The sequence below is a fragment of the Pogonomyrmex barbatus genome, unplaced genomic scaffold, assembly GCF_055798465.1.
Source record: "Pogonomyrmex barbatus isolate J1 unplaced genomic scaffold, ASM5579846v1 scaffold15, whole genome shotgun sequence".
Classification (NCBI taxonomy): domain Eukaryota; kingdom Metazoa; phylum Arthropoda; class Insecta; order Hymenoptera; family Formicidae; genus Pogonomyrmex; species Pogonomyrmex barbatus.
Window position 1 is genome coordinate 6,684,730 of NW_028297111.1, and position 27,753 is coordinate 6,712,482.

The following is a 27,753-nucleotide window of genomic DNA, read 5'->3' on the forward strand; positions in this document are numbered from 1 at the left end:
TCGTTGCATGGACCGTAGTTCGGTGAGCATTTTTATTTGACGACGACCACCGCTGGAAGGACTTTTCAAAGTCGATGTTACATGCACAATAAATCCTACATGCGTGCTCGAACAGCGAAACAATGAGAGACACATACATTTTTTTCTAATCTTCGGTTTGCAAAAATAAAAAAAATTTGGACTTTCTACACATTTAACACATGTTTGGAACATGAAATTTTTGAGAATTTATGTAATCTCTGATATTGTTTAAAGAGTTTTGTCTTTTTCCGAAATATCTTTTGTAAGAATTCAAACAATTAATCTTCTAATACTTTTTAATTTTTATATTTAGCGATTCTGAAAAGCTGAAAAACAAATCTTTTTTTTTTTTAGGAAAATTCAAAAATACGGAATACGGAAAAGAAGTTTAAATTTCGAAGTGCTACATAAGTCAAAACAAACAAAGTTCATTGTTTCAGAATGGAATTCTTACTTGGTTCATCTTCAATGGAATTCTTTCTCGGTTCATTAGTTTCTATCCGTGAGGATAAAAATATCAGGACAGAATTAGGCGCGTGAAATTAGCGGATATCGGCCGGCACGAAAGCGAATGTATTTAAAATCCCTTAGGCATGCGTGTTGGGGATGCACGGTCTGCTTCGAATAACTTCTGTGGTGGCGCCTTACCGCATGAATGACTAACCTCTGGCCCCGTGAACGGGGGTCTTGACACTGTGTGGGTGGCGTTGGCATTTTTTGCTAGAATGTTCGTTGGCATCGGCCTTAGAAACTGTGAGCCCAGTAGTAGTAGTTATTGCCTCCCCACTTCCATCCTCTCGAGGTGCATTCAGCCTCTTTTATTTCCCACTGCTATAATAGAGCTTTCTTTCTTCTTTTTAATACTGAAAAGAAGTGACGCGTCCTCAGTTTGATGCGAAATGTAACAATATAAATAATGATTTTATTTTCATTAAATTAGAACGAAAAACTGTATATTCCGTGTTATCAGTTTATTTTTTGACGAAGCAATCATTATTTCTTGTTTTATCTTCACAAAGCAAAAAGAATATCGTAAAGTACTATACTTATACATCCTTAATGCGCAAGTTTGTTTATTTCAAATTTAATATCGGCAATTTGAAATAATTTTTTCATACAAATTCAAGTCACGAGACTTGGAAGAATTACAGTATATTCCTAATCTGACCATGACTTCATTTTTGTCATCGTCAGAATAAATCTTCCTTACGCAAATTTTTCGCAACGGCTTTTCAATCCGTGCAGATTTCCATAACGACGTTCCTGCTTCACGTCTCTCGTATGCAAAAAAAAAAAAACGGAAAAAAAAGGATGTATGAAGAGTCTCGTAAAATGCGAGAGGGAGAGGGAGAGCCGTGCGAGACAGACACGGGAGCCAAGATCACGAAGGAGCGCGGGCTCTCGAGGAGAAAGAGAGAGGATCGCACGCCGCGCAAAAGTGCCGAGTAAACATGGCACTGGAATGACTAGGAATAGCGCCGGGGCCGGCACAGTGCTTTCCAAGCCAACGTGATGAGATGCGAGGCAATCAATGCGCCATCAACTCGCCTCGATTTACGGCTACATCGTCACGGGCCCTATTCCACTACGTCCATTGCTCGCCTCTCCTCACGCGCGTTTAAAGCACTCCTGCCAGCTCGTCCGATTCCACTTCGGACTGCCCGACGGCTATTCTCCTCGCTAAGAATTATTTCAATTTACTTTCTTACCCCTCGCCCCCTTCCCCCGAATCGTCGTTCTTCTCTCCCTTTCTCTCTCTCTCTCTCTCTCTCTCTCTCTCTCTCTCTCTCTCTCTCTCACACCTTCCGCCTCTGGGTCCTCGTCAGCGTGCTCAAACCCGACTGCGACTGGGGGTGGATTTACTCGCCCTTTTTCGTGATCTTTTTTCGTTCAAAGCGCGCCGTGATTTATGGAGACGCGTCTATTAATGTCGCAACGTACCGTTTTGAATATTAGGTTGTTACGAGGGTTTTGTGTGTTTTTGTACAGCCGTGAAGATGATAAGATGGGAGGGAAGGTAGAATGAGGATTAATAGACAAAAGACAATTGCTTCAACGATCTATGAGAGTCTTGATGTGATTCGATAAGACTGAAAATTGAATAAAAATGTCGCGAGGATTCGCAGTCTCGAAATTTACACACTGAAGAACGCATTAAAGATTACGGTACAATTCGATACAATTAACACTGATGGTATCCCGCTGAGGCGTAGATTTAGCTTTCAGACTATGAAAAATACCCGGTCATAGATATTAGCCATAGATATTAGGGAGGCACATCGAAACGACAAATGGCAAACGTTTGTTAAATTATGTATGTTCCGTAATAATAGAAAAATAAGGTTCATTCAGATGCGAGAGTCTGAGTGTTAAAACAGCTCCACCCCGGTACCAAGCGAAAGCTCAATCTCGATTACCCTCCCGACGACGTAAATAACGGCGAATAGACAAGCGAGCGAGTTATTTACTTTAGCGATGCTTCTCGTATCGTTTAACTCATTTCTGCATCCTGCCATCAATATTAACCGTCGAACACCCGACGGTCGGCGAACAGACCACGCACCCATACGCACACACGCACACACACACGCACACACACACATGTATCCGCGAGCGTCTAAGCGCCTGTCAGCGTTCTCGCAAAGAGGAATATTTAGTGATAGTCGCCCGGAGCAAGAGCAACGGACGTTAACTAATACATACGGGGTTCGGCCTGGGACCCAGTGACGTATGGGCCTCAGTAAATAAACTATTAATATTATGGTAACGTCACGCATTCCTATCCATATTGGCTGGCGAGGTCCTTCTCGGCGCCTCCCTCTCGTGTGCCGTCGCAGAAGGCCCCCGCGAGATTTACAGGCTCCAAGAACAAATACGTAAATTACTGAGGCCCGGGGTTAATGGCCCGGTTAGTATTAGAATGACCGTTCTGGTTAACCCATTCGTACACCAAATGGCTAGCTGCTAATATATGATAACGGATGATCCTTCTCTCTCTCTCTCTCTCTCTCACACGATGCAAACGATCGTGATTTGCGATCGGCCATTTTCATCGAGTCTGCTATTTTCTGATTATTGTAAGTTATTCTCCAGCTATTAGAATAGGATTGCTTAACACTTTGTAACGCTTAATTATTTACGATGCATTTAATTGGATTGAATCAAGCACGCGGTTTATATTAAAAGTCTTAATTAATTTAAGAAGATATTTTATGATAACTATTATATCATTTTGTTATCAACAATGCTTCATGAATATTATACATACTTCAGGACAACTGCAAAGATGATCTACCATTCAATTTCAATAAATTTGACCTCAATTTGACTTTAATTAGGCCTCTCGATAAAAATGGAAGAAAATCCGCAACATCTAAGATTTTCATATCTGCGACCGTATATATCACAACGCATCATCACAACAGTGATCGATCACCCGATAAGGCCAATAATTATTGCAATCTTTCGTTCATCTCTTCCGCAACACACGCTCACTCGTGTGATAATAGAACCGAATCAATTACGTGCCCGGGCCCGGTTACAGTTATCGCGCGAATCGACGCGGTGACCACAACACCTCGGAATGTTCAACCGAGACTTCAGGATTCAGACAGGCGAAACGGTGTTATACGAGGCGTCTCGTTTCGTATTAAACGGATAATATAGGCGCCTGCTCGCTCACTTAAACAGAGTGCGATGAGGGGCATGCGATTTGGAAAAGGAATCAGTCTAGTCAGCGGATGCCTTTCCTTCTTCCTTCTTCCTCCTCATTTCCCCCTTCCTCCCTCTCTTCCCCTCTCTCTCTCTCTCTCTCTCTCTCTCTCTCTCTCTGTCCCTCTTTCTCTATCTTTTTCTTTCTTTCCCCTTCTCTCCCTCTCCCACCGTTCGTTCGTGTCGTTTTTATTGCCTGGCGAGTACTAGCCGAACGCTCCTATCTGCGGATCTCATGAATCTTACATGCACTGTATAATTATTCGTGTGTAGAAATACAGAACGGGCATCTGATCAAAGATGGCGAACGCCGTTGCTTGGCGAGAGCGATCCGTGATTTCTCCGTTACCGATTAAAATCCTTCTCCCGGCCGTCTTATTTCCGTGAGATATGGCCGATAAGAATTAATCAACGATGTTCGATCGAAGATCGAATTTAAAATGCGCGTAGACGGTCAAACAGTTACTTTATTACATTAGCAAACCGATAAAATAACATCATGTATCAACTGTCAACCTCCAACTATTGCGATGATTATTATTATACATTTTCAATTGCGACACGAAATACTAATACTGAGATTTTTGTTTTATTCATTTCACTCCTTTGCACTATGTTATCAATATGAAGGAAGGGAAAAGAGAGAGAAAGAGAGAGAGAGAGAGATATATATATATATATATGTTAATAATGAAATTACAGTTTCTCTTTTCTTTTTATTCCAATCGTCGTTCCTCATTCGAGATGCCGGGGCGTTAATAACGACAAAATGAAGAGCGGGACCGTGCGTCGACCGTGTGGCATCGTGGGATCCGCGGGCCTCAAGTATCCCTCGTCGACGTTGACGTGCGCCTCGCTCGCCTTTACCGAGTGTGAGATGCGTTTTTCAGCTTCCATTTGCAGACAATCGACGCGGTAATCACGGGTTGGGCGCCGGAAGCCGAGAAGATATTCGCGCGCTCCCAATCAGATAACCCTCCTCTAGCCTGCCTGTAAGTCTGACCTACCTCGCCTTCCCTTGCCTCTCCCACTCCGTACCGCCCCTCGCGTCGTTCCTCTTTTCCCTCACGTGAACGGGAGTTATGCGGACGAATGAAAGACAAAGTTAACACGACTCCATTCATATCAGCTACTTCATTCTACTTCTAATCTACCTATTATTTTGCATAATACGCCCACTTTTGCCCTTAGATTGCATTAAATACCCAATATATAGATATTTTTATGTCTCTCTCTTTCTTTTTATAATGCAAAACGTTAATTCTCTTGTCTCAACCCTCTCAAAAAAGGATTTCTAGTAATGAGACGAAAACTACTTTCTTGATGCATTTAATCTTATCGTTCATCTCACGTAATATAAAACTAAAATCATTTTAAGATTACATTAATAATTTCTATTCTTCTGCCTCGAATTAAATATGATTGACATCTTGAATTAAGAATAATACAAATTTAAACTTGCGTATAGAATAAATCATCGCCCGATATAATATCCGATATTAGCGCTAGTATTTGGTGTAAGATTGTGCTACTATTTATTGTAGCAAGATTTTATTCTAGATTTAAGAATATTCCAATTAAGACTAAAATATTCTGTTCTTTATATTTATAATAAATATGATTGGCCCTATAGCGATCCTATTTTATGTTAGTTTGACGAATAATTAGATCCAGAAATCTTTTTCTTGGATGAAAAGAGACAAGAGAGACAACATTTTGCATTAAATACACATAGAAAGAAATAGTAATTCCATATATATATATATATGAAAAGAGAAAAGAGATGAAAAGAAAAAAGTAGTATTGTAGTTGAACATTTCAGACAATTGAGGGGAGCAGAAATAGCAGAAATATAATATATAAAACAATATATGTAATAATATTTAAAAAAAAAAGAAATTTGTTTCCTAATTCACTAACTTTTTCGTAATGGATGTTTCCGGAAAGTGGGATCAAATATATCACGTAGAATCGACGAAATTATTAAAGTAGGATTAAAGCTATCGAAGCTATCAAAGGTACGGGATCGCTCTTACTACACAACGAGCCGCGGTCTTTCCGGAAGACCGCAGTGACTACCGGAACAACCCGCCCGGAACATTCGCGCAGGATTACGCGCGCGTCTCGTCTCCGTGACAAGATTCCGCGTAAGAGCGAGGCGGCCGAAGGCGGATCCTTTTTACGAGCGCGCATGTTCTCGCGATCGTCAATTACCCGGACGACAAGCGGCGCTGCTTTTTGCGAGAGTCTGCCGTGGAGAAGCCATCGTCTTCGTCGTCGTCTTCGTCGTCTTCCTTCTCCTTCTCGTTCTCCCCACGTCCTCGCGACGCTTCCTGGAGATCTTTCGCGGCACGGAGAGAGAGAGCCCAATCGGCTGTTGCACCGAGTCCGGAAGATCGCCTGGGCGCGCGTCTCCCGCGGGGAAACATGCCATTTATCCACGTCAACCTCATTCACCAACACGCATGCCGGGGCCGGCTCGCAATCTACGATCCTTACCCACGTGACGGTGCCGCGCATAAATACACTTCATGCGCACGCACTCGTCCTCTTTCTTCCTTCCGTTCTTATTTCTTTCCTTCTTTTCTTCACTCTTTTATCTTCGGAGAAGGCGAGGCTTTTGCGTACCACGGATAAATGAAAAAAAAAAAAAAAAAACCAGGAAAAAAATCAAAAATAATTTATAAAAATACTTAAATAATCTCAAGGGAGGGGAGAGGTGGCTCAAAACAATATTACAAAGCGAGGGAAAGAAATTAAAAATTCATACTGGGATGTATCAATAAAATTTATTAACCTTGACATCTTTCGACATTTTTCCTTTGGTTGTTATGAATTTTTAAGTATGAAATTTCTTACATATTTTTTTAAAAATTCGGCATTTCCCTCGTGATTAAGTTAATGATTAAATATGCGTTAATTGCTAAAGAATATTCAGTATATCTTCTCTTTTTAGTCAACCCATAAGTTTCTTCGAGCCTCGTACTTCGTCATAGCCGATGCAATGGGAAACTGAACGGCTAAGAAACCAAAGGAGCTTGCACCGGTTTGATTACTCGAAGGATGCGTGGAAATTATTTTCGAGGGCAGTGCACGCGCGTTCCGTTTGTCTCCGTGACGTGTTTATGTACACGCACGTAGCGTCTTCTTCAGAGTCTCTTCATAATCTCCCCTTCACGCGGCGTTCATCCTACGCGTGCGTGCGAAACACACGCACACGCTGACGTGGAGCAAATTCACGGTGGAAGCAGCGGGGCATCCTGCCGCCCGCCGCGGATAGAACGTTGCGATAAAACGCGGTTAATGCGGAAATTAACCGTTATATCTTTGCACTTATTTACTCTTACGCCGGGAGATAACCTAGGCAAGCGCGCCACGCCGTATTTTACATAATGCAATCGGGAAGGGAGCTGTCTCCCGCCCCCCTCATCGCGCCGCTGCGCGGGACCACGGCACTCGCAGACGCTCCTGAGGAGCGATCTTTAAGATCCGTTAAAACCATTCCCGCCAGGTGTCTTGAATTACTTTCGTGCCGCGTGCGGCATGAGGGAAAGACCCACTTTTGTTTGCCGAACGGAGACTATAACGGGGAACCAGCCATTCCCGCCGTGGCCGTCGGGGTCCGCTAACGATGCCCGACAGCTTCCATTTTGCGGTCGCACTAAGTTCCTCCGTCCGGAGTCGTTTCCTGTCGATGATCGATGATGTCATGAATATCACAGTGACGCGATCGATCTTTTTAGCGAAGCCCACCGAAGTCACACAAATGAAGTAAGCCTTTAGAATACTTGAAAATAACTTTGTGTCATTCGGCGGCTAGATAAATGAATGAAGGAGATAAATCACGTTCGTACGTGCGTTGTACACGAGTTGTCTGCCTAGATTAATTGTCATATCAATTCGGTAACGCGATAGCATTAAGCGATACGACGTGGCAAGCTCGATCTGAGAATTAAGTGGACTGCTACGAGCGTAACGGTGGTATTGTTCAACATTTTACATTCGTAATACATCGTCGACCCTTGATAGCGGGTACCAAGTCGCGATCTACAGGAATAATGATCGTGACCAAGGAAAATCATCATGTTTCCTATGTCATAATCGAGTTCTTGAAATTCCTGTTCCATTCAGAGATGAGGATCTCAGCCGACGAGGATCGCAACCCTCGAATCTTACACATGTACTCATTCATTCATGATACGATATGTCCTTCCGATATACTTCTCTCCCAGCCTCTTTCTTTTCTACACCGCTGTTCTTCATCGACGGAGGAGAACCAGGTCAGAAAAGAAGAGAAAACACGACAGATCCTAAATGTCCGCCGCTCGTGTGCCGAATAGCGGCAGTTTCCGTCAGCATTCGCCAGATGACTCCCAGTCTCGGCAGAATCCCCCGGTGATGCTGGCGGTAGCATTATTCCATCTCCATCCGACTCTCGGTCGCCCCGACCCCCGGATGTCGACGTAAACCAGTCGCGTCGGCCAATGGCGCGACAGTCTCATCGTTTCGCGCCGATCGCTATTGGCCGGCACCCAGTTGGCTTCTATCGAACGGGCGTTGGAGGGCCGCGCCTCGCAGAGGCTGCTTCCGCCGAGGTTATTCTACTCTCATCTCTCTCTCTCTCTCTCTCTCTCTCTCTCTCTCTCTCTCTCTCTCTCTCCCTTCAGCGGGAAGAAGACAGAATGGAGGGGAGGGGGGATCGATGAGAGAGAAAAAGAGGAAGAGGGAACAAGTGGGAGATAACGCTTGGCTGCTGCCGCTGCTGCTGCTGCTGCTGCTACTGCCGTTTCTTCTTCTACTATTACTATTACTATACTTCTTCTTCTTCGTTAGTATCGCTTCCAGCTGTCCATCCATCCGTCTCTGATCGATATGACAGCATTCTCCTTCCTCGCCACAATGACTTCTTACATGGCGCGCAACGCGCCCGCTTCGTGTCGGCTCAATCGAGGACTCAGTTTGAGGGCTCGAGGAAGTTGGAGAGAGGGGGACAAGTTGGGAGAAGGCGGCAAGTGTATGTGATTGAATTAGGATAGATTTGATTGAATCGGGAGGTAACTCCTCGAACAGGAGGTAACTCCTTAGAGAAGTCGACCTCTCACCGGCGACAGAAAATGTATTTGCTCGAAGATTCCTCAACTGGAAAATATATGCAACGTTTAGATCACGCGATGACTGATTAAACTTAATTCAACAAGAAAAAAATATTATTTGACAGCGTAGAACATAATTTTTGATTCCAAATGTAAAATAAATTCAAAGGACATGCAAACATTTAAAAATTACATTTTCAAGTAATCTTAAACCTATTAATCTTAGACCTAATAATTTTATTTTCAAGTATTATCTTAAACACAAAGATCGAAAAGTTTCAAATTATTGCGTAAATATTATAAATAACGTGAATAAATTATAGTTTTTTGACAGCTGGAAAATTAACTTCGCTGTTCACTCCTCGTTCCTTACGATTACAGACGCAGAGTGGTACGCGAGATTAACGAGAGCTCGCTCCTTTAACAGGAGTTTCGATTTGTAGCGGCGGCCTGATCGTGCCACCCGTAGTTAATGAGCTTAAAGGACATCAAGAGCGTGAAACAATTCTGTCGCGATGCGGAGGATTTTCATATAACTCGTTCCATCGCGTCGTTTTACCTAAATGCAGTTGATCGCGCAGCAAACCAGGCAAATTTGATTGTGACAATTATCTAACTGTATCATCTAACTGTCACTCGTGTCCTTTAGTCATAATTAAAAAAACGCTTACATATTAAATTTAGACAAGCGTGTTTGAAACAAAAGCGCATCTCATACAATCGCGATTTGCGAGAGCATATAAATTTATATTACCACGAAACCAAAACTAAAAATTCATAAATGCAGCATGTTTCAAAGTTCCGAATGCCTAAGGTTTCGGACTTTTTTATCGCCTCGCGGAAAATTTTTACGTGTAACTATTAAAAGAGCTTTATATTAATCTTAATGAATAACAAAATTAAAACATTCTACGATAATATATTTTGAAGAATCGCCCGAAGCTCCCACGGAGAAAATCAGAAGTTCTTAGAACTCGGTTACTCGTTACAGCTACTCAAAACTGCAATTACGTCTTTGATGAGATTTCGCGCGAGGGAATCCTCGTTAGGAACGAGTCCAATTGACGGTGCTCGAGGAGACGGAGTGACAAACTGGTGGCGATATTAAAATCGCCGCGGGAACACGTTTTTCGCCAGCTGGCGTCGTTTAAGTAATAATTTGTACCTGTATGTGTGACTGACGCGTGACTAACCACTCGCGTGTCACGTCATTTCTCTTCCCAAGAGCACCTCTTCCCATCGAGGATATCCCCTGATTGCAAATTAATTGAGAGTAAACGCGCGCGGGTGAGTGCTTTGCGAGCGAGACGTCGCGGCTAATCATGAATAATGAATGTCGTTCTAGTGCAGTTTAGAAATGTTTCCGGAAACACGAAATTGGCAATGTTACCGGAAGAATTAAAGTAGGAAGAAATTAAAATGACCATGAGTAATACAATGACCTTTCCTCAACACAAATGTGATTTACAAAATTTTATATTAACAGTATTCGAATGAATTTTTCTTCTTAAGCGAACTTTTCTTTTTATTTATTTCTTTAGATTATCGTCATCTACTGAAATACATCATTTATTTATGCGACAATGATTAAACTTTGTGAGGGTAATTACATGAGGATGATTAAACTTCGAATTTTTTTTATGATTAATTAATGATAATAAAGAAATTTGGTGTTCATATCGATATTTCAATTTAAATTTAATTCAAATTTCCCTCTTTTCCGCTTTTTCAAAGCTTTTCAAATTTCCTTCTTTTCAAAAAAAAAAAAAAAAACATATCTCTAAATATGTATTTTTGAAGATTGGAGATACTAAATTTTCGATATTCATAGCTTTAGATTACAATTTAAATTTTTTGAATATTGCATTCTTGAAACTTTTTTTTAAATGAAAAATTTCTTTTACAATAGTAAAGAATGATACATAATAGAAAATTGTAATGATGACTGTAACGGAAATATATTGAATAAATGTTGAAAGAATTATAAAGCAAATTTTATTATTAAAGAGGAATGATCAAATAATATAAATGCACCGCGAGATATTTCAAATATGCAAAACATTTTGGAAGTCGGAGGGATCCTTTAAGAAAACGTGGCAAATGTATGGGACAAACAACTATCGTCAACTAGTGCCATTACCATAGACGATATCGACGACACAACCACGAGCCGACATCAATAATAGACAGAGGAGACTACTTTCTCGCGGGAGACAAAGAGAAAGAGAGTAGTAATGGACAGAGAGGGAAGAAGACAAAGGGAGAGTCACAAAGGCGCCGGCGCAGCGCGCAGACGCCCGGCGTCCCGACGTCTCTATCCCTCGAGCCGGCTTCGGAAACCCCACCCCGTCACCACCCTGGCGCGATCGTAGCGTGAGGGGGGCCAACCCCCTGCTTCTCTGCCGTGGTGACGTCCGCCCCTGGCCCTGGGTGGCCGTCCCAGGATCGTAATATTATGCCGACGGGGAGCAGCTTCCATCCCGCACGAGTCTACCGCGTCCTTCGAACTTCCTTCTCGCACTCCGGCGACGCTTTCGCGAGTTTTCGCATACCGTGCGTTTCCGGCGCGCCAGTTTCTCGTTCGTAGATTTTCCGCGCGCGAGTTCCGCTCAAGGAAATGTCCCTTTTCTCCGTCAAATTTCTCTGCACAGCGTAGCTCTCCGTCGCATTCGCGAATCTCATGCTCCCACGGTGATTTCTTTCGATAGTCCCCTCGTGAATTTCCATGCCTTGGAATTTGGGAGAATTCCGCTTAAAAGTCGCTTATCTGTCGCATCACTAGTGAACTTTTCGGTCGGCAATACGCTTTTGTTTTCAAATTTTCGGTTGCAAGTTTTTTGACAACTCATCTTAATAACGAAATAATTGAGTTTGCTTGATTGTTAAAAAGTGTGAGAGAAGTGCCCCAAAATGATAAAACAAATCTAACATAGTGATTAGTAGCGTGACATGCTATTATTTCTCTTGAAATCTAAAGAAAGAAAATATCTACATGACTCGAAAGGATTGAGAAATTTAATGAGGATGTCATGCTTCGTGAAAGAAATGTGAGTGGTGAGTGTATAAAATATTGAATATTTAACAAATTTATCGATGATTATCTGATGGCTCGTGTTTTTGTTATGTGTTATTCCTAATAAAAAAATTGAGAATCTGAGAATCACAAAGCAATCTATGATCGAATTTAAAGATTTAAGATTCTGTGATTTGAAATAAAATAATTTTAACTAATCGACAATGTTTCAATGTCTTTCAATGTGAGAAGATATTAAAATTTAAAGTTATAGCACTCTAAAAGAATTTTAAATCCTAATAATTTAAGAAATTCTGATAACCCAAAAGTTTAAAAAACTGAGAATCTAAGGAAGTCTGTAACATCAGTAATTTGATTTGGTATAAAACGTCATGAGATTTTATAATCGTGAATCAATAAAAAAAACTTCTGTTCCCCTTTATAGAATATTTAAAAAGAATATATTTAATATATAAGGAAAGTGTAAATGTTAATTTTATAAATTTAAACATTTTTTTAAGAGCGTCAGAAAATTTTGGATTGATGTGTAAAGGATTAAATTTAGTATTAATTTAGTATAAATTAAGATAAATGGAAGTTAAACTCGAGGATTTGCTAACCGCAATTGTGACTCCGATATCTTTTTCTAAGAAGAAATTAATCAGTATTTTACTTTGAATTATCTGTAACACAGTGGCCACTCTTTTGCTTAACCGCAATCAAAACCGAACAATCTTATTCAATCCTCCATCACTCAAAGATATTTTTCGCTTCCATCATTTTTGTAGATAAGATTAAAAGTAAAATGATAAAATGATTCAAATTTAGTATTTTAAAATTGGATATATAAAACTGTTCAACTTTTTAAATAATCCATTTAAATAATTATTTAAATGGATTAAAAATTAAGAATTTAAGAAATTTTATACGATAGCATGGTGTCAGACTTATCAATGGATAAATTGCAAATAATTGAATAGTTAGATGCAAATTGTTAGTTTTTCTGCAAATCAAATTCATTCGGGTGCCTATTTAAGTTTCTTCTTTAGAAATAATTCACGAGCGACACTTTAGAAAAGATACAATTTTGTGCTTCTCGTCGTCACGAAGATTCTATTATCAGCAGAACTGACGATTACGTAGAGAAATTATCTACTCCATCGGTGCGGTTTTTCGCTTGTCCAGAGCATGATTGATGACCGCAACGACTGCCTGGTCGGTTCAAGGCAGTTCGAGAACGTCGGAACGTCAGAATATCCGGCGTTGGAATCACGTCGAGACCGAAGCAAACTCTGGAAAAGTTAGCTGGTCCAAGATGACCGCGATTTAGATGAAAATAGCCAAGCAGGAATAAATCCGGCCGCGCTTCGTCGTCGACGAAACGGAGAGAAGCGAGAGACAAGCCGACCGTAGAATTTGCCGTCGCATCTTCAGCTATTTAATCGATTACAGGTGAACAGAATGCGGAAGGAACACTTGTCAATCATTAAAACTCTCGTCAAGGAATCTCAGTCTGAGTATTTTATTTCGTCGAAAATAGAAAAATTATTGGTTTTTTATTTCGATACATGGGTACTATTAGGTTGCGAAGCACAAAACAATTGATAAAACAGATATTTTAGAAATTACCCTACAAATAGCAATTTACAAATTGCGCCATAAATAGAATGTATGTATACATAAATACAACGTAGATTGTTAGCGAAGGTAATATTATAAAATATGAGCAATATATGAGAAACGGTATGATTTTTAATATCTCTCTTTCTCTCTCTCTCTCTCTCTCTCTCTCTCTCTCTCTTTAGGTAGTTAAGTGTTATTTTATATCGTTGTATTGAGACATAATTTATTTTTATTTTTATTTTTATTTTTCTCCTGATATAAATGTACGTACAAACACACAAATACATACAACGTTACGTTTTAAATACGTTGTATTTTAAAGATTTGTAGAAACTAATAAATCGTTAATTAGTAATTTATAGCAAATTTATATTTATGTAACGAAATGTGTAATAAAAAATTAAGACAAATTTAGTGTAGTAACATTTATATTACAGAGCTTTTCAAATAATGATATAATTTTTAAACGACCATTTAATTCAATTCTTCAGCCAAATTATCCATTCAATAAATAATATCTACTTAGTTTAAAATTTACTGTAGTATAGTCTGTAGTAGAGACATTTTGTTTGTCAATCCAAATACTTTTGAGTAAATCGAATGTAGTTAAAACTCAAATATCTTCGCTGATGTAGCTACGCACGCATCTGTCGAAGTCGGAGATTCCGTTATCGTAGGATCAAGCGAATCGATTTTATGGAAATATGGCGCGCGATAATAATTCGAATCCGAGTGCTATTGGAAACATAATACTACCGCAATGCAAATCTGCGAAGATGGCGGACGCTTCGCTTTTCACTTCGAACAATACCGTTTTCAAGGATGAATTAATTAACGTCGAAGAGTCGTATCATTACGATCGACGTTGCGTTACGCGCAACGCAATGCTTGAAACGATGCTTCCGGTACTCGATTCGGTTGCTCGAATGGAAGTTGCAAAATAACGTGTTACACTTGTGCGATTCAGCTTACATTCATTTCGTATAAATCAAATATCGATATCTTATAAGTCTACGATTTCTAAACACTCAACTTGTATAGAACTTTTCCAACCTGGTTACTGGAAGTGAAAAATTGTTTCTCTTTAAGATGAAAGAGTTTAACTGTTTTCGTAAGCAAAAAGACTTCACTTAGCGTTCGCATAAATCATGATTCGAAGATGAGAGTTGTTTGTTAAAGAGATACGATCGAAAAATTAAATTAAATTTGTTTAAAATTATATAAAATATTATTTAATGAATATTATTTATAAAATGAAACTAATCACATATAAATTTCAAATTGATTGACCGTGTAGTTTAAAAAAAAAATAATTAAAGTTAGAATTTTATGCATGATATCTTATGGCAAATGCATTGAATGTATGAACTGATGTATGATATTATATTAATTTTTAAAATAATTCGATTTACATGAATATTATATAAATTGTTGGAACAAATCTCCTTGCAAAAAATTAATTCTACCACTCCATCTACCTGTAATTTTGTTACATACAAGCAATAAAGCTGATAAAAGTATGCTAACGTGCGTAAATAACTAACTAATCCTAATATCTGACAGCAATATTTGATTAGAAATGCCAATTTCATTTTCGGAATACAAATGATTAATAGTCGTTGAACGTGAAATATTAAATTATTTGTATTTTATAAATGATATTATGATAAATATTATAATAATATTATGATTTATATTAATATCATAATCACAAATTATAAGTTAACGCTCATCTTCAATTACCTTTTTATTCTAATAGATTATAAAATAGTCTTTCTCTTATTAAATGTATAAGGATATAAGGCGTATCCCTTTCGTCACCTTCCATCTCCGCAAGGTGATCGATCGTACCTCCTTAATGGATTCATTAGCACCGACTACGAATTGTTTTCATTCATTGGTCCCTACTCGTGTCACCTGGGCAGCGTGTCCTAAATGCATCTGCATGCGAAGCGATTCGTAAGGATACCGATCCTAAATTTTCGAAACTCCATTTTGTGATGACAGGAAGATGAACTTGAACTTGAACTCGACAGGAAGATGAATTATTTTTCGAATTTATTATTATATAAGTTGATTATAAAGTTTCTTTAAAGTAATTAAAAATTATAATTTTATATAATTTCCGTTCTATATATAACAAAAAAATTAATCTATAATAAAGTAAGCAAAAGAGAAAAATAATTTATTTCACACACATTTGAGAGTGTTATTTCCAATATATTTATTATTACTTTATATATACAAACCAAGATATGATTTTGAAATTTTACTTTATTGTTAAACAAATAATAATTTTAACGTGCAAAGAAATCCAGTAAGCTCAAGTAAGTGAACATGAAAAGTGCGGTTTAATTCTTCCTTCAATTAATTTGCTAGAGAATTTTTATAAACATAGATCATCTTTAATATATATTAAATTTGAAAAATTTCAATGCCTCCTACCAGATCAATTTTATCATGTATGAGTGAATGTCATTAAAGTTACGTATGAATACGTCAATGGACAATTCTTCTGTATTTTGAAATAACTTTGACAATCAAAGAATCGAATGTGTAAAGGTCTATAAGTATTTTATATTACTCGAGTCAAGGTTGACGGTTAGAAGAGACTGCAATTTCTATCCATGAAATTACATACAATTGACAATATAAACGCACATCCTCTGTCACATTTCCACTCGAAGCGTCGAACATCACTCGATAAGAAACTTATCTCGAGTCTCCGTCATCGTTTCCGGAAAATTTACTAAATTATTATACAATAACCGATCGCAATTTTCTTCGTAGAATTGCTCTTCTACGTTGAGAGATAACAACTGCAGTTATACAGAAGGACTTGCGCTAACCATTTGCAGAATGCAACGATATGCATCGTAGCGGCGTGCGACAAGCGAGAGGAACATGCTGAAGGAAGTCGGCTGCGGTAACACCACACCCCCGCCGGGGGACGGGGGAGGTGGAACGAACAATCGGCAGATCAGCGCGAATGAAGGCGGCGGGGGCGGCGGCGGGGGCGGCGGGGGCGGCGGTGGCGGCGGTATCACCGAGGGTGCTCTCGGTTGCGGTGGCTGCGGAAGGGAAATCGCCGAGCGTTGGTATCTAAGGGCGGCCGATCGCGCATGGCATTGCGGCTGTCTGCGCTGCTGTCATTGCCGGGTAGCCTTGGCCGCCGAGCTCACCTGCTTCGCCAGGGACGGTAACATTTACTGCAAAGAGGATTATTACAGGTTAGTCAGAAACATGGAGGCGCGAGCGATAAGTATAAAGCCATCATCTTTTTTTGAGAGAAAAAAAAGAGAAAAATAATCTGAAGAAAAATCTGAATTGAAAAGAAATAATCTGAAAGATAATCTTTAAACTTATTCTCTGAATGTTTTATGAAATTTGTTTCTTTCTTTGTATGTCTACTGAAAAGTTTATCAATCGCCTATTTCAACAATTTCATATCAATATCTTTAAAGCTTCATTTGTAAGGATTTTATGATGAAGAAAATAATTTCGATGTTTATGTTAGGATGTGTTCTAAGATGAATTTATCAAATGACGGGGATGATTAGATGTGATTTGAAATTAGAAAGAGAGTACAGAAGAGATTGAGGAGGAGGAGATGAATTGAGAAGATCTCAAAGTTTTATACTGTTTTTTATTAATATGCGAATAATCTTGCAAAACAATATTTATTTATTTTTATATATCTAAGACATAGAATAAAATTATATTTACATATTTAATGTAATTAATTAATTTTACATTAACCCTTTAATGTGTCACATATAGAGCAAGCCTTCGATTCTATTGTTAATTAATATAGCTGATGTTGTTCCTGCGCAGCAGAAACGAACAAATTTAATCTAATCTTTAATTCTCTTGATTAAATCTAAATTTGCTTGAATTGCATTACAGATAGAAAAATAATATAAAGAGTATGTTTTCATGGAAAAAGTAAAAAGAAATTAAAAACTGTATTCTTTTTTGATTCAAAAAGAATATATGTACTTTTCAAAAGAGTATGTCTGGTCACTCTCACTCATAGAAATAATGCAAGATCGATTAACACGTACTCTTTTCGATATTTATTGGAATAGCATTGAATTTACATATAAAAAAGCCTCCATTCTTTCATTTCTTCCCCATTCTCTTTTACTGAAACGTTTTTTTTTTCTTAGATCACAAAATATCCACTAATAGTCGTTTCCAGATACATTGGTTTAATCGTTATTCAGGAACCGAATCTTGAATTCCATATTCAGCGCAGCGATACACTTGCCGATAGAGAATGCGAAGAGTCATAAGAAAAATGAAAAGAAAGCTAATTTTAAGGAATGAAAACATTTTGAAAAATACTAAGTTATAAAGTTACTACTACATCTATTAAGTTATTTCGCTTATCAAGTATAAAGATTTGATAAATTCAAATTTTTAAAATTTGAACCGAAAGTTTAAAAGTCCTAAGTCCTAAAAGGATTAAAGATTTAAAAAATTCGAGTATAATTGTAAACGAAAAAATAAGCATCGTTCATCATTCACCAAATAGCGCTTACACGACGACGTCCGGCATTTCAGAACGAGGGTGGAATGAAAGGCTGAGAAACGAGTTTGTTAGAGCGAGTAGAGGAGAAATTCAACAGTCTTCCATGCAATATGCAACAATGCAAGTTCTTTGTTTCCATCTACGCGAATGCGAACAGTCCGCTTCGATCGCTTGCAAAATTCGAGCGGGAATTCGCAATACATTCACGAACATTCGCAGAGCACATAATGTTACCGCTAGGTTCTCAAGCGTATCTAATTTTCTCTAACTTTAACTGAGGAAGTTAATAAAAATTAGGAGAGCGTGCAATAAATTAGAAAAACCGCGAAGAACTTTTAAGATATCAGCAATATTATATTCAATTAACATCAATGGAAAGAATCATATAGTTAATATAACAAAGATTTAAAATGTATGTTTGAAAATCTCAGAAAATGAAAAATTCTCCTAAATAATGAAAATATTTAAATGTTAAATTGTCATCGATTTTAAGGAAATGCTAAACTCGTTTGTATTATCGACAGAATTCGATATTTTTTTATATCGATTTTTTTACATATTATTTTTATAGATTTGAAAATCTTTTTCCACAATTAAAGTTTATGCATTAGTACATGTTCATCATGTGGAATTCGTATCAAGAATGAGAAAAACTTGTTTAATAAATTTTTTTTATCATTTGCTAATGTGGCAGAGTTGTTAATTCATGTCAATATTTGCTTTATATAAAAATTTTATAGCCTATACTTGTAAAGTTGGTTAGACTAGTCGATTACATGAAGAAACAACATTGCATTCTTAGACTTAAACTAAGTTTAAATACAAAAAGTGTATACGAAATGTATACGATTTGTTTATATATATATATATATATACACACACAGATGTATGAATGTATGTGTGTGTGTGTGTGTGTGTGTGTGTGTTTGCGCGCGCGCGTGTGTAGAAGGGACACACACACACACACACACACACACACACACACACAGTACACATATATGGACGTTTTTGTCAGAGTCGCTTGCCCTTCCAGTATCCCTTTAAGACCATTTCTTAATGACTAGAAATATTTAAAAAGGCAACATTTTTCAAACACATGAAATTCGAGGATTCAAGATCCTAAAGATCCTTGTTTTTTTTTTTCAATTGTTTTAATATTGCAGACTATTTGCGGTGTCCCGATGCTCCCGATGTCGCGCTGGCATTTCCGCCTCGGAACTGGTGATGCGAGCGCGCGACTTGGTGTATCACGTGGCATGTTTCACTTGCGCCTCGTGCGGCACCCCGCTGAACAAAGGCGATCATTTCGGCCAGCGGGACGGACTGGTGTATTGTAGGTGAGAAACAGGAGTGTCTGATCATTACTATCCTTCAAAGGCCGTCTCTCCTCGTTATCAACGAGTTCGATGATGAGGTTGACAGGAGCACGAGGCGTTTTGTCGCACCAAGTCATTCTCCCCTCATCTCCCCTACCTACCGCGCTAATGACAGTTGTTGAGTGCTAATAATGGTCATTGGAATGGATGAATTTGATTTTGTATTCCGGGAAAACGATTGCGACGATAGAGACCGCGAGACGTGAGAATAAGAATTTATACGTGTCAATACTTAAAGGAGGATTCGTGATTCCTTTGTAAAGATTTACAAAATAAAATATTGTACGTACTGTAAGATTATGCGACAATCAAATTGATTCTTTAATTCCAAAATCAAGAGATCCAAGAGACTTTACCGGGATGAGGTAAAGAGAAAACCAAATGTCTCAAACTCAAACACCCAACAGCTCGCTTAATTAACTGCCCTTCGGCTAATGGTAATCCGTCGCTTGCCAAATCCCGCCCCGCGTGGTATCCGACGCGGTAATCACGAAGTCGAACTCGTTCATCGAACTCGGCATATAACGCGGAGGTCAGGTCGTCTATCGACTACTTGACAGAGAGGTTGACGACTGACGAGCACGTCGCTCCCAAGACCACACTATGAGCTGCTGTGCTGCGCCGGCGATTACGGGGGTGCCGCCGGTAGCATCGAGGACCTCGGCTCGCCGGGAATGTCGCCGCTTCCGGCGTACTACGAGCAGAGCCCGATCACCACCTCCGGCGCGGTGCAGAAGGGCCGACCGCGGAAACGGAAGCTGTCGGAAGTCACCGGCTCCGAGCTTCCCGTCACGATGAGACTGGCCGCTGGAGCGCTCGGTGAGTCAAGCCAATGTATGTTCAATCTTGTACGATCGTGAACGATCTTCTTCTTCTGTCTCCGTTCCCTTTTCTCTCTCTTTTTCTTTCTTCTAGAATTATCCCCGTCCCCCAAAATGTCTCAGTTTAACATTTGTTCTTTTTTCTTTTCTTTTTTTTTTTTTTTTGTAGTTGTGGTATCAGATTTCTTTCAGATTGCTTCTCTTTACATTTCTCTCCTTGTTCTCTCTTTCTCTCTCTTTCTATTCCGTCTTTATTCCACGCTACAGCAAACGAGTTAATCGGCGGAGTTGCATTATTTACCCGAGCAACGGGTATAGCGGAGCGGTTCCTTCGTGCAAACATTTGCTCGGGCCTACAAGAATCGCAGATGTTATTTCATTTCGCCCGCACGATTATTCGGCTCGTTAACTGGAGCATTCGACATCGGCGAGCGGGATTCTTTGACAAAGTCCCGCGCGCTACGCAGATGTCTAATCGCTCAATGATCCAATGTGCGAACCTTTGGCGATAAAACCACCTCATCGTCACATCGAGATACTCGTTTTGATTATAATCTTCATTTTTAATCGCTTTATTCCTTCAAACTAGATGATAAACGATAAAATTATAGTACGATAAAAATCATTAACGGTATCGAAACCGTCATCGTGCGAAAATTTATAATATCTTTTTTGAAAAATGTCGTATCTTAAATGTAGAAACGCTTAAATCTAAAAGTTGAAGTTGCATTGTCGTTACTATTATTTAATAAAACATGAACGGACTTCGATCGATGGAAATGAGAAAAATGGCGATTCCGCCAGGAATCGAGATCGGAGCCATTAATTTCTTCGCGTTCACTCGAATTACGTCGTTTGATGCACGAACTCGTATCGCATCTCGATATGATTTCCGCTGGATTTTACGACCGTTTCGGCTTCGGACACAAGCCAAGATGGCGACCGGGGCCGGTGCCGCGCGTGATTCCCAGTTATTTTATAATCGACGAGAGCGAGGATCACTCTCCCTGGACTACCGACCGGAATTTACGACCAACAGCCATAAAATCGTCCATGAAGTCCTGCGTGTGTAGCCACGGGTGGGAACAGCCGGCCTGGGAGAGGGAGGAACTCTCTCGCGATGTTTTATTGTCTTTATATATAATTGGGACAGTTTTTGCGAAAGGGACATGCCGGCGATGGGAACGAGTCCATGGCGAAACATCGAGCGACCGACGGCGGATCGCAGAGGCACTCTCGTGACAATAGCAGAAAAGCAAGAAGATGATAATTCGACTACTTCTAAGTTGCGAAACGCATCGCATCTAAATGCATGACACCAGACTAGTTGACGTATCATACGAGACATAAATAGAAAATTATAGTCAGTAGTTTGATCTAAGACTTTAGAGCTCTCTACTTTCTTAAACTTTTTTTTACATACAAGAACAGGTTTAAAAAAAAAAAATATATATATATATATATACTCTTTCTCGCGGAATATAGTAGTCAAGTTTGATTTTACTTATATAAAATTAAAATCAAATTATTAATATCAACATTTATATTCGTTTATGCAAAATTTGCATTAAATACATACATATGTATATATACAATATATAAAAAATATTTTATAATTATATCATGAAGATTGTTTCTAGTGAAAATATTTACATATTTGCATATTTAGTAACTAGAGTATGCCTTATGTCAATTTGAATTTTTTGGAATTAAAAAGATATTGTCCTTTCTTGCGAGGGAAAGACACGCGAGTCCTGGGAAGTTGCCTGAAGTTGTCCGAGAAGCTCGGTGGTGGAAGGTGGGAGAATAGATTTGACGGTTTAAGAATGAGATTACAATTTGTCAGGGCAAGTTAGAAGCCAAAATCGTCGAGGATGAGAACTGAGAATCGACGATGGAACGAGAAAAGGATTCCGATACCGGCAGCACGGCAAGAAACTCGCGCAGGCGGCATTATAGCGCTCCGGCCGGCCATTCTGCTGGCAGTGGCTACGCATTGGCCACGGCAACATTCTTTTCCGGCCAGATCGGCCAATCGATGCATCTCCCGGTGCCGATACCTATCTGTCACTGTCCGCCAAGGCCCGGAGCCGTTCCTCTTTCTGCAGAGACAGAGAGATCCTGTCGAAGGAGTCGAAAGGCGTGTTGGAAAAGTCTGTAATTCTGATTCAATTCGCGTGTAAAATCACACCAGAAGTCAAAGCCCGCTTTCCTTTTCCCTTTGCCTAACGGTGTGCTTTTTTTATTTTTTACTTGCAACATAAAGTATATATGACATTTGAGTTCTTAACAGCTTTTTACGATACTATTTTCTGGGCGGATAGACTCGTTTTTGCGAGAAGCGATTTTCCGGAAACAGGTTTGTGGTATTTCTCGGGTTAAATCTTTCACGTGGAAGAAACGTCTTAATTGATCAATTACGGTGGTTACGTCACCCCGCACGAATTTAACTGAATTATGATGGAAGAAAATAAAGAGGCATGGAAAAAGAGAAAGAGCGTCGCCGGAAAGAGTACGAGTGTGTTGCAGTTGTGTGCGCAGTTGCAGTTGTGCGCACCGGCGGAGCGAAAGAACGCATCCAATAAATAAGACGACGAGGGTAACCATTGAATTCAATCGGGAGAAGAACGGGTTCCAGTCGACGAAGCGGGTACGCGAGAGGAGGAGGCGAGAAGGGATCCCAGAAGTAAATCCCCGAGCACGTATGCGCCATTACTGTTTATTGTTCCGAACTTCCATTCCCAACGAATGGATGGCGATCTGCTGGTTCGCCAAGAGAGAAAGAGGAGACTGTGAAGGAGAAAGAGATAAAATGAGTGAGAGAGAAAAAGGGAAAAGGGAGAAAAACCATTTTCGCGAATGGCCATACGGCGCCTCCAGAATTCATTTTCTTATCAAGGTGAATAACACGAATTTCATCTTTTTTTGCTAAAGACGATTCGGAAAGCACAGTTATGTTCGCAGGATCGGAAGAAACGGTAGCGAAGAAAAGGGGTCGACTTCTCGCAGGCCCCATAGAGGCCTTGAAATCCTTCTAAGGTCACATCATTTGGCCGATTCGAAACGACGCATGAATTAAAGAAGACTGTAGGATAAAGTGCGGGAAAATTTAAATTATCTATTTAAATTTCGAAAACTATTTATCGATTTATGCAATGAGATATGCAATGATTATGCTTGAACAAGGAAAGAAAGTATCTCGCAAATTTAAATGTGTGTGCGCGCGCGCGCGCCCGTGTGTGTGTGTGTGTGTGTGTGTGTATGTGTGTGTGTGTGTTTCAACATATCGATTATACTTGATAGTTGAGAGACTTTTGAGATTCTTTAAAACTTCACGATTTTGAAAGTTTTTAATTTTTGTGCCTCCCGGATCTCTCTCTCCGGATTTCAGAAACTTTAACAAACTTGAAAGCTTTAATTCTTTAAATTTCTTTTTCGAGCTTGCGATACCTCGTACGTATGAATACAGAAAAATTGGATAAATTTAAAGCGCGATGCGTTATCCAATCTCATTTCTTTCCACCATCGCATGTCGCTCGCACAGGACTCGTGATAGATGCGACGTCGATGGTTGGACGCGAAACAGAAAAGGGAAAAAAAAACCCTTTCTAGTGGATGTCGCCGTTGCAGAACTGTTGCATCCCACGGAGCTGTCCTCGTCGATGGAGTCGCTGGCTGCGTATGATGCGTCCGTAGGCTCTCCGGGACCAGTGCACCAGAATCAGCGGACGAAACGTATGCGCACCAGCTTCAAGCATCATCAGTTGCGAACCATGAAGAATTATTTCGCGATAAATCAGAATCCGGATGCCAAGGATCTCAAGCAACTCGCGCAAAAGACCGGCCTGTCAAAAAGAGTACTGCAGGTACAGAATCTTTTATTTTTACGAAGTACTTATTAGATGGCAACTTATATCATTGCTGACAATCATTTGTTTTTCCGACAATTTTTCTTTAGTCCTAAAAGCGTATGTAAGATAAAATTGACGCCAATTTTAATCTTATACAATAATTTTTTGTATTTTTTTCTATTTTTGTTATTTTCATTAAAAACATTTCTTTTTAACGAAACAAATAATTATTTTAATCACGATATAAAGATATAAACATAAAGAATTAAATGATCTCTTGATTTTGTGATCTGTCTAGGTGTGGTTTCAAAATGCACGCGCGAAATGGCGACGAAACCTAATGCGGCAGGACGGTAGCAACGTCAGTAGCAACGTCGGCTGTTCCGGGACGCCGGTATCTTCCAGTACCGGCAATTCTCCAAACGTGGGGCCGGCCGCGAGCATACTCGGTGACAGCAACAGCATGCCCTCGACCTCGATGGAGGAACTGCACGCCCTTCATCATCTGCACTCAGGCGTCTCCTCTCAGGTCTCCTTTTCCGACCTCTACTGACGACGGCTTGAAATGGAGGAGGACGCTTACAGCAGTCTCTCCAGCCATCTTGGATGAGGGATTATTGTGCTTCTTCGTGAATCTTGAACTTTGTGAAAGAACTCGGCAAGTCGATGACATGCGTCGAAAGTCTTAGCAAGAAACCTCACTGACGAACGCTAACGACGCTGATGTATCATAACAGTTTACTTAAATTACTGAAACTCTTTCTTTCAAAAGTCTGAAGTGTGATTTTTAGTACTAGTTTTCAGAACAGTTATTTAAATTTCACGAAAACCATTGTAATCTCGTGAGACAAACTTTAGTCGCGCAAGATCAATCAAAATTAAATGCCTGATCTTTCTTCAAGATTAACATAAAAACGTAAACATTCGTCGAACTCAATGAAGCAAGTGACTCATCGGAGGAATTTTCCTTCGACGAAAGCAGTCTAGTCAAGTAGAGTTTAGCGGGTAATTTCAAGAACGATTATGGTTAAATAATCAGTGATAATAATCATAGTTCCATGCACATCCGAATTATCAAAAATTACTAGAGGAGATTAGTAATAATGTAATCTAGATATGTATGTAAAGAGGGTGTATTAGCAATTATACCAATAATTAATGATGGAGCTTCGGGCACTAGATATATGGGGTGTTCTGGAAAGATATGTATGGCAGAAGCATGGCAGAAATATTTATATGTTTGAAAAAATTTTTGAAGCAATTCCTTCTTAATAAACATTTTATTACAAAAAAATGTTTGATTTTGATATTCTATTTCAAACATAAATATTAAACATGCGATTAATCTGTAAAATCTGACGCTGAATACTTAAATAAAAATTTAAATATTTTTTAAAATCTTTTTACATCTTGATAATATAACATTTGATGGACATTTTTAAAAATTTGAAATTTTAGACTTTATAAAAGTTAAAATTTTAAACAATAAGGAAACTAAAATTTAAATATTTTTAAACATTTCTAACTGTGAAACGATACTTGAATATTTTTAATAATTTATTACCGTTTAAATAAAATTTAAAAATCTTCGTAAATTTCGGAAAAAATACACAATAAATTGATTAAATTTCATTTTAATTTCATTTTATTGTATGCTCTATAAAAAAACATCATTATTTTTTAGATAAATAAATATTGTATGCAATTGTTTAGAACACCCTATACGATGCCGTCGAAACGGCTGCTAAATTAAGTGAAGAGTCGTCCATGTGGACGAACACGTACATTACATGTGCAATCACGTAGCAAAATTATTGAATTTGTCTTTATTGATTTTATACGGGACTTTGCGCGCTAAACTAACTTTTATCGGCTTCGCGCTGTTACCAATTGGCCAAACTCAATCAGTTAAATACTCATTGTTCGAATTTATAATCAATGCCAATTTTCGATAATTGACAAATATGTTATCGATTATTTTTATATTAGATATAATATAATAAAAATGATATAACATTGTAAATTTATTATTGTGAAAAAACGTCAAAAATCATAAAAGAAAATTGAAATCTGATAAATAAAACAAACTAACGCGAAGCCCGATAACAATTTAGGCGTATATCTACGAATTTTATATTAGCAGCGTTAAACACCGTACGAAAGTTTTTCTTAAAATGAAAAAACGGCGTTCCTCTGCTCGTGCCAAAGAACCTAGCTAAGAAATAAACATTTTTTAACGAGCTGCTGGAATTCAAAGGACTTCATAATATATTTTTGCAAATCGCGGTCCAGACTTGCGCGTGTCATTCAAAGGACGAGAGATTTCGCCTTGATCAAGCCTTTCATATTATGCGTTCTTGCATTCACGGTTTTTCCCTTCAAATCATCTTTGAATTCAAGCAGTACAAGACACACACATGCACAAGTGTTTTGCACAAATGAGGCAAGTTTGAAACAATCGCGCGCTTGTGGTTACATAATTGGATCGTCGCAAGTTCGCGAAACTTTAATCGAATTTAACCTCTCGAACACATAGCGCATTATAGAAAATTATCATAGATTTAATATTTTTTTCAAAATTGAAATATGTGAAATTTAATTTAAGAAAAAGAACATTATTGAAGTTATTTCTTGACAATCTTTTCTTATGAAATTCATATTATTAATGTTGATTAACTTTCCGTTCCATCCAGACTTTCTTCTTATTATCGACAAGCCTTTACCTCCTATTTATTATATTTTTATTATAATATTAATCTGAAACTATACTTTTTGAAAGGCTAAGTAACAGCAAAATTTTACGAAAAATTTAGAATATGCTGCGAGCATCAGCGTGGCAATATCAATTATGATTAATATCAAAATATTAATTTAATAAAAAATTTTCTCAAAGCGTTCAGCGAATTTTTAAAAAATTAACATTTTAGAAAAAAAAATTATGACACTTTTTATAAATATATTTATAAATTAAAAATTTATGTTCACGTTTTATACAAAATGAAATCAAATACGAGTATCTTTTATGACGTATCTTGTCATGTGATGCTCAGCAGAGAAAATCAATAGGTCGCACGTTAGATATGTGTAGCATAGCGATCATTAAGCATACATATTAAAGAGCGAAGCAATTATTTCCAACTCTATAAAATTAAAATTAATGTGCTACGTTCGAATGCAACTATTATCGCATAATAAATAGTTACATACGTCTCGACTTAAATACATCTTGTTCTTTTTTTTAATTTACTACACTTTTACCATCGAAGGATAAATCAAAGGGTAAGTTTGTTTTTAAGTTACAAAATATATAAGAAGACTCACGCTTTTCTCAAACAAATCGAATGATTATTTTAATTTAAATTTCTTGTGGTTTAAGAATTTGCATACTTTACGTATATCATATTCAAATTGTTTATTTGACTTAACAATGTGTTGTTTGTAAAAAAAAGTATGTATTTGCATATTGCAAATTACATAACTTTTTTTAAAGTGACTTATATATCTTCTTCATACGAATTGATTTATCTCTGTAAATCAATATATTTATTCTGTAATATGTCATAAAATGTCATAAAATATTAAAATACGATTATAAATGAATAATTTATGAGATATATTATATGTCAGAATATGTCAAAATAAAGTATAAAATATCTCATAAATTAACTTTTCGTCGTTAACTTTTTACATATATACTTTTATATCCAAAA

The 27,753-nt window shown here is 38.3% G+C and overlaps 1 protein-coding gene across 7 annotated transcripts; it reads left to right on the forward strand.

Annotated features, from left to right (window-relative positions):
• LOC105434165 (LIM/homeobox protein Lhx9) lies at window positions 1–27,753 on the forward strand. Of its 7 annotated transcripts, none has more exons than XM_089073393.1 (7): window positions 11,262–11,879; window positions 13,024–13,290; window positions 16,320–16,691; window positions 19,159–19,332; window positions 19,967–20,205; window positions 23,805–24,058; window positions 24,342–27,753. In XM_089073393.1, exons 3-7 carry the CDS (start codon window positions 16,366–16,368, stop codon window positions 24,594–24,596), a joined length of 1,248 nt encoding a protein of 415 aa, XP_088929519.1. In that variant the 5' UTR covers window positions 11,262–11,879; window positions 13,024–13,290; window positions 16,320–16,365; the 3' UTR covers window positions 24,597–27,753. The 7 variants fall into 7 exon arrangements, with proteins under 7 accessions (XP_088929522.1, XP_088929519.1, XP_088929521.1 ...); XM_089073395.1 differs by having other exon boundaries at window positions 11,262–11,872; XM_089073396.1 differs by lacking the exons at window positions 11,262–11,879; window positions 13,024–13,290 and adding an exon at window positions 1–22.

Bases quoted from the DNA above. Each gene is read 5' to 3' on its own strand.
- LOC105434165 (XM_089073396.1), top strand. From the start codon at position 16,366: ATGCTGAAGGAAGTCGGCTGCGGTAACACCACACCCCCGCCGGGGGAC. The intron at 16,692-19,158 runs GTTAGTCAGAAA...TTAATATTGCAG, and splicing joins TGCAAAGAGGATTATTACAG to ACTATTTGCGGTGTCCCGAT. The intron at 20,206-23,804 runs GTATGTTCAATC...AACCCTTTCTAG, and splicing joins GCTCGGTGAGTCAAGCCAAT to TGGATGTCGCCGTTGCAGAA.